The sequence below is a fragment of the Chlamydotis macqueenii genome, chromosome 4, assembly GCF_036417535.1.
Source record: "Chlamydotis macqueenii isolate bChlMac1 chromosome 4, bChlMac1.mat, whole genome shotgun sequence".
Classification (NCBI taxonomy): domain Eukaryota; kingdom Metazoa; phylum Chordata; class Aves; order Otidiformes; family Otididae; genus Chlamydotis; species Chlamydotis macqueenii.
This window is the reverse complement of record NC_141559.1, coordinates 15,218,630-15,228,913: the sequence shown is the minus strand read 5'-3', so window position 1 is coordinate 15,228,913 and position 10,284 is coordinate 15,218,630. Positions and strand designations below refer to the sequence as shown.

At 42.2% G+C, this 10,284-nt stretch overlaps 1 protein-coding gene across 7 annotated transcripts in view; it reads left to right on the top strand.

The window, feature by feature from the left end:
* Window positions 1-454: 454 nt before the first annotated feature.
* Window positions 455-10,284, top strand: part of OTUD4 (OTU deubiquitinase 4) — a 32,340-nt gene continuing 22,510 nt past the window's right edge. For 4 of the 7 annotated variants that reach the window (XM_086746371.1, XM_086746374.1, XM_086746373.1 and 1 more), the window contains exons 1-4: window positions 455-565; window positions 3,197-3,719; window positions 5,276-5,359; window positions 8,346-8,396. In XM_086746371.1, coding sequence (XP_086602497.1) covers window positions 3,567-3,719; window positions 5,276-5,359; window positions 8,346-8,396 — 288 coding nt within the window. In that variant the 5' untranslated portion in view covers window positions 455-565; window positions 3,197-3,566. Of the gene's footprint in view, window positions 566-729; window positions 940-3,047; window positions 3,114-3,160; window positions 3,720-5,275; window positions 5,360-8,345; window positions 8,397-10,284 lie in introns of those variants that run through there. The other 3 variants (XM_086746368.1, XM_086746370.1, XM_086746369.1) reach the window with 3 other exon arrangements.

Genomic DNA, 10,284 nt, shown 5'->3' with positions numbered 1-10,284 from the left:
TTGCGGCGGCAGACCTGAGCACTGGGAACTACTGGGGAGGGGGGAGACATTCTCCGGGCTGTACCACCGTGTGGCTCCTGCGGGTGGGGACATTAGGCGACTGTCGCTCGCCTCGACACCATCTGGCTCCTTAAAGTCGCCCAGCGCAGAAGTCCAGAGGAAGAACCCCCCGCTAAACGCCGCTCCCTCCTCCAGCACCTGGGCATTCTCGTCGGCCGCCTCCTTCCTTCCTCCCCTGTGCGGCAAGTGGTACGACCCGCAGCAGCCCGCACAGGTGTGGCCGACGGGACAAACCAACGGCGGGCGGAGGGGGAGTGGTGCGTGCGGCGAAGAGTGATGAGAGGTGGCGAGGCGGGAGGGCGAAACCGGGACGGGGCTGGGGCTGGCAGCGGCCGCATCATCGGGGAGCGACGCGAGCAGAGCGGCCGCCGCGGGAGATTGAAGTGCCCGCGCCGCCGCTGGGGCCGCGGCGAGGCGAGGAGGGGGCGGCGCCGCTGCCGCCACTGCGGCCGTTGCCCGGGGGGAGGAGAAGTGGAGGAGGACGGGGCCGCCCGCCCCGCCGCCGGTAAGCGCCCGTCAGTGGGTGGGGGAAGGGTGCGGGCCCCGCCGCGCCGCGGCCCCTCCGCAGGCGCGGAGTCCGGCCCCACGCCCCCTTCTGCCGGAGCGGGGCCCATGTGGGTTCGCTCCGGCTGCGGGAGGCCGCCGGGCTGCGGGCCCAGGGGCCGCCCCTGGCCGGGTGTCTGTCCCCGGCCTGGGCCGAGTCGCCTAGGCCAGGCTTGCGGAGTGGGAGGAGGCTTCTGGTGAACCGGCGCTGTCGGAAGCGGGAAAGGGCGGGCGTGAAGCTGGAGGAAAAGTGATCTCCTCTCTCCAGGGCTGCAGTTTAGTGAGCAAAGGCAGCCCCCCACCCGCATCGGCTGCCTCCCCACTTTGCTGGCCCAGGTAGGCCGTGAACTGAATCACAAAACTAATCTTCGTTTAAAAAATAAAGTTGGCTGTGTCTTTTTTTTTTTTTTTTTTTTGGCTTGAGTCAGCTTCCTGAGCTGATTCAGTGTACAGGCAGCAGAAGCGCTTGTGTGGGCCATAGAGGTTGGTGCAGAGGAGGAATTAGTGTCTGGAGCTGCTCTTTGTGGTAGAAGTGCTGGTTAAAAGTGTTAATAAAGCTAGTTGCTAATTGGAACATCTGTAATAACTTATAGTTTGGCCGTTCATATCTTGATGGAGCATTTATTTTAACACTGAGGCATTTCAGATGTCTTTTGGTGGATGCACTTCTCTTTATGCCTTAGAAACTGTGCATGTACAGGCTAGATTGCTTCAGTGAGAACTTTGCCTTTTTAGGAATAGATGACTTGTACTTGGGGAGGGGAGGGGGAAAATCTGTAGGTCACCGTTGCATGATCAACTTCAGGAGTCAGGTGCAAAAAGAGCAGGCTTTTAGTTCTTTAATTTTCTCAGCATATTCACTTATCAGAACTACATTTACATTCTGTGCCATACTGGATGGCCTCATGTGTACAGGCATTCTTGAGTCTAAACAGACGTGATAAAAGACATTTGCCCTTCCCCTAACCGGCCTTTGGAATCATGACGACAGAAGGCTCAAATATGAGGGAAGACAGATTTGTGAATATGTTAGAGGATAGTTCTGTCTCTAACAGTGACAAAGTGTGAGGAAAAAAGGAATATTCTTAAGAAACTCTGTAACTGGACACCAGTTTGATATGTCTCAAAAGCATCTTGCCAAATCCCTTTTACCTACAGAAGAAGCAGTACTCATATGCAGGACTCTGCTAGTCTGAGTTTCTTCAGTGAATGTGGTAGCTGAGCTCGTGGCAGCAACTGTTTACAGATCAGTCTTGATAGGTGACCTTTCCCATCTTCTGGTGAGAAGTTTGAGCTTTCCCTCCAGCCCCTTGCTAGTATTTTTACCTCACGCTCCTTGTCGGAAACATCCCCACACTGCCTTACCAGCTCTGTGCGCCTTGGAGGCTCAGGTCCTGTTAGAGCTTTACTTTCACTTCTCTCAGTTTCTGTTCTCCGTGTCTATAGAGATCCCTGCGAATTTGCTTTTGATTAGCAACCAGCTCCTTTCTGGCAAACCTAGGCTTCTGTTAGGAAAGGGAGTTTGATGCTACTTGTACAAAGCTGCTAAAGCACTAGACTCAGCCTGGCTTGTAACTTCTGCTTGTTCAGTTGTTATAATATACAGATCTCAGCTCAGCCTGGTCTTATTCCTGTTGGCTGAAAGTTTAAAAGAAAAAAAAACAAACAAAACCCACAAAAAACAAAAACCACAAGGTTTTTGTTCCTTCTGTCTTTGCCCCTCTTTCTTGCATCTAAATTTGTTCATTTAAGCTAAGGAGTAACTGGTAGCCTTTTATTTATCACTAGTGCTAAGGAGAGCATTGTAGCTCTCGTTCCTAGGTAAGTCGCACAAGTATAGTAAAAAAAAAAAAAAACAAAAACAACAAAAAAAAAAACCAAACCCAAACCTTACAAGTTTGGAAAGCTTTCCTTCTTGTCATGTTTTGTGCACGAAAATCTTCTAAAGCCTGTTCACAAAGCCAAGCAAAATTTAGTCATGCAATTGTAACAAAAATGTTTGCTGCTTCTTACTGCTAAGAGTGGTATACAGAAAAAGGAGTGTATTAAAAGTATTGAATGGCTATAGCTTTTTTTTTTTTTTTTAAACCCCCTCTTTTTATTTAAGCCTCCTTTTACTATCGCAGTTTTATTTCAATCTTATTTCCTGCAAGTGGATAGATTTCAAAAATAATCCGTTGGCGTTGGGGGTGGGGGGGAGGAACCAAACACAAAATACACCAAAACCAAACCAAAACCGCAAACCCCACGTATCTCCCGATTAGGTCTGGGACATCCCGGTGCTAGTTACGAAACTAAAAAGCTATTCCGGGATGAAATGAGCCTGACGGGGTGCAAGGCTCCCAGGCGAGCCCTGACCACCCCGACAGCGGGGGGCGGCGGGTGTCGCTCCCCCCTTCACCCCGAGGGCGGCTCGGCCCCGGGCGCTGCCTCCACCCGGCTCCCGCTTCCTCCTCCTCGGGACTACCGCTCCCAGAAGCGCCCGGGCTGAAAGTGAAAATAAACGCCAGGTTACGCTTCTTCTTCCCCCCCCCCCCCCCCTTCCCCGGCGGCGGTAGCACATGTCCTTTCTCTTTTGTTTTCCGCCCGGCAGGCCGGCTGCGGGAGCCGCCGGGAATCGCCGCCCCGAAGGAGAGGTGGGATCGGGACCCCGCCGGAGCGGGCACCAGGAGCTGCCGCCCGGCCCTCTGGAGAAGCCTAGAAGCGGCGGCTTTTACGGAGCTGCGAACCCAGGCTGCGGAGTAAAACTTTGCAGTTTCTCGCCGCGGTTCCCACATGCAAGTTGATAACTTGAGACCAGCTGCTTTTCCTACTGCTGCTACCTCGAGTGCTGGGGGGCCAGCGCTCTCCTCCCCAACCTGCTGCTGTTCCCCTTACCCGGCCCCAGAGCTGCCCGGTGGGTGCACCTTGCCATGTGGGGCTAGGAGTGGTGCAGCGGTTCCCCACGGCCTGAAGCGGTAAACATGGAGGCGGCGTGCAAACCCGAGGGCGGGGAGCAGAGTCATCGAGGCAGCGGCATGGACGATTCGATGGACTGCTACTTGAGATCTCAGGGCTTGTACAGAAAGAGAGTCGCCAAGGATGGATCTTGTCTTTTCAGGGCTGTGGCCGAGCAGGTAACTGCTTATGTAAAAAAAGCTACTTCGTGTAAAAGCATGGGAGGTGGATCTCATTAGTGGATTATAATTGGTGTTAAAATGCAGAGAAGTATAGTTAAGGTTATGCAGTCGTGTGCCAGGGGAAAAAAACATTCTGTCTTGCGAGGTGATAGAAATTATGTGTGTTATGTGCCTTCTGTCATCAAGGAATTGTTACCTGTTCTGACCTTCCACGGCCTCCTCAGAGCTTTTTTTTTTTTTTTCCCCTGTAAGATTTCAACGTTTGGGTACAACTACGTTGTACGAAACTCTAGGAAACAGAATTTAGTGGAAAGAACTGAAAAGCCTTGTTTTTATTTTTTTTTTGTTAATTACTTTACTATAAAATTAGAGAAAGTAAGTAATTTCTTTTCAGTTCTTCCTGTTGACTTCCCCTCCCCCATTTCAGCCTTACTGTTAAAGGAAAAAGTGACAGCGTCATCTTGTCTTAAATACAAACAAACAGCAGTGGGAGCTCTGGTGCTTCTGGCTGTGGCAGTCCAGATTCCTGTGCTAATTATACACAGTTCCCTTTTTTTTTTTTTTAAATTACTTTCCCCACTGAATTTATAAGTTCAGGCAAGCAAACGCTATTGATCTAAAGTATGTAGCTTTTTAATTTCAAGGGAATAATTAATGAATATACATTGGTATTCTGATGTTTTTAATTCATATATATAAAGAAGGTTTCTCCCACACTCTAGTGTATATAGAACTTTTTTTTCCAATTATTAATTAAATTTTTAAATCCTGTTCTTATTTTATTAAAGGGAAGGTCTTAGTTAGTAGGTGTTTATCCACACATTTGACCTAATCTCTGTACTCTTCCTGCGGAAAAACTGAACTGATCTGAATTTGGAAGTGTTTTAAATTGAGAGTGGTGTGGAAGGATTGCAAGAGAGGCTGCAACTTAAATTGTCTGGAACTTCCCCACATTGTAGTGAGGATGCAGACAAAGTCCAATTAGAGATAACTCTGAACCTATGATGGAAGTGGTATTTTTCTAGTAGAGGTTTGAACAGGAGGTAGAATACAGGTGTCATAATGGGTTCTGAATTGCTGGCTTCTAAACCAGTATTTGGGCAACAGACCTACACCTCTTAAAGTCAAGAGGAAGTAACCCTGCACTCTCTTAGATTTGGTTGGATTTCATTTGAATGCAAGTGCATGTTGGTAGCGGATTTCTTCATCCACTCCTGGGGTAGCTTACTTCTTAAATTAATTGAAGTCCTTTACAGTGGAGTCAGTTAAAGAATGACAACAAACGCTATTCCTTCTGCTCAGTAAATCCTCATAAAATTGATCATTTGCATTTATTAAATCTGTGAATTCTCCAGTTACTTAATCTTTGATTAAGTAATTGAAGTTTCACCTGCATAAAGATGTTACTGAAATAATATGCATTTTAAATATTCTTAAAAATAAAACTCTAGTATTTCTTGGCCTGTATTTAGGCAACAGTCATTAATTATTTGTGACCTGTCATCAAAACTCCTAAGAACCAGTGTAACTTTCTTCTGTTTCTCCCTTTGTAGGTGTTACACTCTCAGTCTCGGCATATTGATGTTAGGATGGCTTGTGTAGACTATCTTCGGAAAAATAGGGAGAAATTTGAAGCAGTAAGTAGTTTTGTTTTCTTTGTGAGCATGTAAAAAAAAAGTTGCTTCATTCCTTACACTTTGCTAAGGTATATTCTGCTGTTTGTGACAGTATTCATCATAGCTATGTACTAGTTGATGCTTTTTAAAGTGAGTGCTCTTTAAATTAGTTGGCACATGTCTGGTAGTAACTTGTTTTCATAAGCCTAGATAAAGACCTGTATACTGCTTGGACTGGAGGGATGTGGGGTGGGAAGAGTTTTTAATGCTCATTAAAAATAAAACCAAACTTTCTTGAACTTTAATAGTCTGTAGTGGAGCTACTGAAATCTGGATGTTATTTTAGTATAATGTCTGTTTTAATAAAGGTCATAACATTTTCTTACTGTGCTATTTAATTGCTTTTACAATATAAAAGGTATGACTGTTGAGATTAGTGAGATTTGTTTCAGGGTCTACAATTTATTATGCGTTGCCACTGCTTTTTTTTTTTTTTCTCTAAACACGTGTAACAAAGTTCTCCTTCATAAACCATGGACATAAAATATTTTGATATTGATCTGTATTTGGCCTTGTAAAATTCTTTTTTTTCTTCCTTTTAAGAGAGCAGTAATAAATAATGGCACTCCTGTTGGTATTTGTATGCATTCCAGTGTAAATACCATTTAACTAATTTCCCGGATAGCCAGAACCGGAGTATGTATAAGCAATTGTTACTAGAGGATTATTACTCAGCTGTCTTTTTCTGTTCTAAATTTACCCAGACCCAAAATAAAAAAAGCTGTTTTAGATATATGTTGGCACAGAGAAGAGAAAGGAAGGCAGGAATAAGAGAGTGTGTATTTGCTATGATTTCTGACAAAATGCCCTGTGCTCAAACGTGACTGTTAGTGTGGAAGTTGTCAAGAATGAATGACATAAAATACAGTCAGTCTTTCTGGGAGAATGCAGCCCTAACTTGACTATTTCCATTTGCTAGGGCTGTTTGTTTTCAGTTCGTCTGAGCAGTCATCAACTCTTGGATCTTTATTTTATTTACATTTCTTTTATTTTATCACAGCTGACTTTTTAATCCCTTTCTTTCCAGAATTACCCCACTCACTCATCTCAATATCTGCTTCTCTACTTCTATTTTCTTATTGAATTGTGTAGTTTTTGGAAATACCATGACCCCTCCTGACTCTAAATGTGTGTTCTTTCCCTTCCCCAGTTCTTGCATTTTCTCAGCTGGGTGACTGCTTTGTCAATCCTAGCGGGTTTTATACTGTCTTGGTCTCTCTTCCGCAAACTCCTGGTCTCACCATTCTTTCTTTCCTCAGACTTGATCCAAGTGATATGAACTATCCTCTGTCCATCTTTGCTGTCCTTCTGAAAAGTCTCTTTTTAAAAAGTTTCTTGTCCTTTTTCAGAATAGGTGTTTCATGTACATGGTTGAGGTGTTCCAGATCTGTTCTCATTTCCTAGTGTTCCTACTCCCTCAGGTCCCTCACTTCAGCTCTGCTTATCTCCTTTGCTCCCCATATCTCTTACTGTGTGTTTTCCATCTGGAATTGTTAACTTAACTCTCTTTAAAAACCCAAACGAACAACAAATGCCTCTGTGCCTAATCTCTTAGTTCAACTCTTTATTCATCTGCCTTTTTAGTAGTTACACTCTATTGACATGTACTGGAGAAACTCATTGAAGTTCCTCTTGTTTCTGTCTATTGTAACTATTTCAGCTTGGATTTGTGTCTTTTTCATTCCGGTGATACTGCTATAACCAAAGTTTCAGATGACTGTGTGTAACCATCTTCACTTTTATCCTCATCCTTTCTTGAAGTGTTATCTTTCTTTGCCACTGTCTTACATTTGTTCTCTTTTTTAACTCTTCAGTTTCTTATGAGAGTTTTCTGGTGTCCTTTCTTTCTTCCTCTGTGCATTATCTGTAGGTCGTTTAGTTTTGACATATAAAACAGCTGCTGTCTATGATTATGATTTACTGACCCCTTTTAACTTCATACCTGATTGCTTCTGTCTGAATTGAAAATTTTGTCCAGACTTTCTGATTCTTCTCATGAACAACACTGTCCAGCCAGGTTCAAAATGGCTAAAGCATAACTTTTAATCTCACTACTCTCCTCAGTTTTCATTATTAACTTATTTCTTAATCACTGTGGGTAAAGAGGCCAGGCAGCTTGTAGCTTAAGTTCATAATGGGAATTACTTCTTTGTTTGAACTTCTGTGGATCTTTATTTTAACTAAAGCAGATTGTGTCTAAATAGCATTTTTTGAAATACAGCCTCTCTGTGGGCCAGCGTGGCTGAAACGCTTCGAAGTTAACCTGTATCAATTGCAGCAGCCTCTTTCTCTGGCCTTGACAACTACGAATTTGGCCTCTTGTCCATGTTAAGGAGTGCAGCTAAATAACTACTTTCATAGCCTGGCACTTACAGTGTAGCCGGATGGTTTTGCATCCTTTCACTGAAAGTAGCAGCAGTTTGTTTGAAGTGATACAGACAGGAGGAAAAAGATCTTTGATTTGCCTGTACTCTAACTTATCACTACTTGGGTACTACAGAAATGCAACTCCCCTTCCTGATTGTCGTTTGCTGCGTATTTCACAAGATACTTGAATAAGCCCACACATGCTCTCTTCAGTGATGCTGTGCACGCCTGGGATGCACTGCCCATAAACATCTACTTGACATCATCTTTGCTTTCTTTCAGATTTCCCATTTGGCTGCTGGATTTCTTTTGGGGTTTTTAGTTTGTTTTGTTTTGGGTTGTGTGGTGACTCCAAAAGCTGTTTATATGGTTATTTTCTGTAATGCAGACCTGTATGTTTTATCATTTATTCCCTCATCTCTACATCACTTTATACTTACATTGTAAGCTCTTTGAGGGCAGGATAGTCTTAGATTTCCAATGGTACATTCCCATTGCTATAGTAGGTCATAGACTGGGAATTCCATATGCTATGCTAATAAAAATAACTAATTGTTACTTTTTTTTTTCTTAAATACAGTTCATAGAGGGGCCATTTGAGGAGTATTTAAAATGTTTGGAAAATCCACAGGTATGTTAAACTTGATTTATGACAAAGAGCAGTACTTTTGTTGAAGTTGACGAGTAACTGGATTTCTTTTTTCTCCCAAATGTTTTTACTGAGCTTAAGAGGTCTTTGAATTGTGTGACTATATACTTTTATGCATGTATTCTATTGTAAAATGATTTGGAGATTTTTTTGTGTGTGTTTTTGATTTAAACTTGTTATTCCTCAAAATTGTGTCCAAAAGTTTCTAGGCTCTGCAAATGCCAAGAAGTATAACATGGCTAGCATTTTCTTGAAGACAGCCTTCAATAAATGTCTAGAAGTTTAAGTGACGAAAAGACAGTTGCTCATGTAAGGGATATTACAAGCAGTAGGCACAGGGTCTTATGAAGATACTGATCTGAAGCAAAATTATGATTATTTTTTGCTCCCTAGTTTAATTCCAGTATTTTTATTAGGGAGTTAACAATTTGTGTAAACTGAGGGTGAGGAAAAAAAGAGGTATGGTACAGCATTGCAAAATCTGTTAATTTTTTTAGTGCTTGTACATAAGTTTTATTACATTTTCCCCTCCTAGAAATCAAAGTATGATTTTTATTTCCCCACCCCTGCCATGCCTACAGCATCCCTAGTTGGAATGGCTAACCAGATGGTTAGTTAGTTCAGTTTTGAAAATGAGTGGTGGAAGGAAGAAAAAAGCGGGTGTTAGCCTATTCTGCTTCTGTCTTGCTTTGTTTATTCCAGGATTTTTAATTGCAAAGCTTTGTTAGTCAAATCCTGAGGTTATATGCTATGCTACATGGTAAATCATGCTGTTTTCCAGTAGAGCTTACTCTGCACTGAACTATGCCAGTGTGAATGGTTTACAGCACTGCACTGTGTATGTAGAAAATGCCTTTTTTGTACGTGTCTACTAATGTTTAAAAAAATATTTTTGAAAAATAGTACATACAGTAGCGTTTTATGTGATCAGAGAAATTAAAGTTCTTCTATATTTGAAAATTGTCATAGGAATTTTAAAAGTTATTAAGAAAACAACCATGCTGCTACAAATTCCTGCCCCAAACTTAATTTTGTTCAATTTTAATTTAGTAAGAATTTAAAAAGAAAAACAAAAGTAAAACTATAATGAGAAAAATCGAGTCACATCATACTGGAGCACAGTATAGTGATAGTGGTTAGGCTGGTAATGGGAGAAACAAGTTTTACTTCATGATGATTTGAGTCTGGGTTATGGTGTTAGTGACATTTCACTGTTTAACAGCTTTAAAGGCCAGATTTTTGGTCTGTCTTCAGGTGTCAATATACAGCTGCTTGCATGAGAAGTGTAACTAACTATCACACGTTTATTTTGGCTGTTTGGAAGTGGTCTGTCTACTTTGTCTTGGAGCACTCACAAGACTGTGTTGGGATATTTGTATGGAAGTTATCTGTGTGTTTTAAGCATGAGAGTTAAGCCTCTAGGTTGTTTTTCCAGTTCATCTATAGCTAAAGGCCCACAAAACCAGACAGTTTTGAAGATAGTAACCTTTTTAAAAGCACTTGATAAATCTGACACTTTTTTCAAAAATGGCTTTTGAAAAGCTAGACTGCTGGCTGTTTAAGTTTAACAAAGGAAAAAGAAACCACTATATCACCTTTCAAAATCATAGTCTTTAATGACAGATCTGCATTTATGTGATTGTTGTTAGTTCTCTCAGTTTTCATACAGATCAGTTTTTACTTTGGGAAAAAATCCCTCCAGCTTTTACCCCTTAACCTCGCTGGAATAGTTAGTGTTATTTCAAAAAACCTTTAAATACAATCAAAGTGTCTTGGCTGAACTCCAGACTCAGTGGTGATATTTTATTTTTTCTTTTTTTTTTTTTGACAATAATTTCTTGCTTCTCTTAATCTACACATGAGGAAGTAA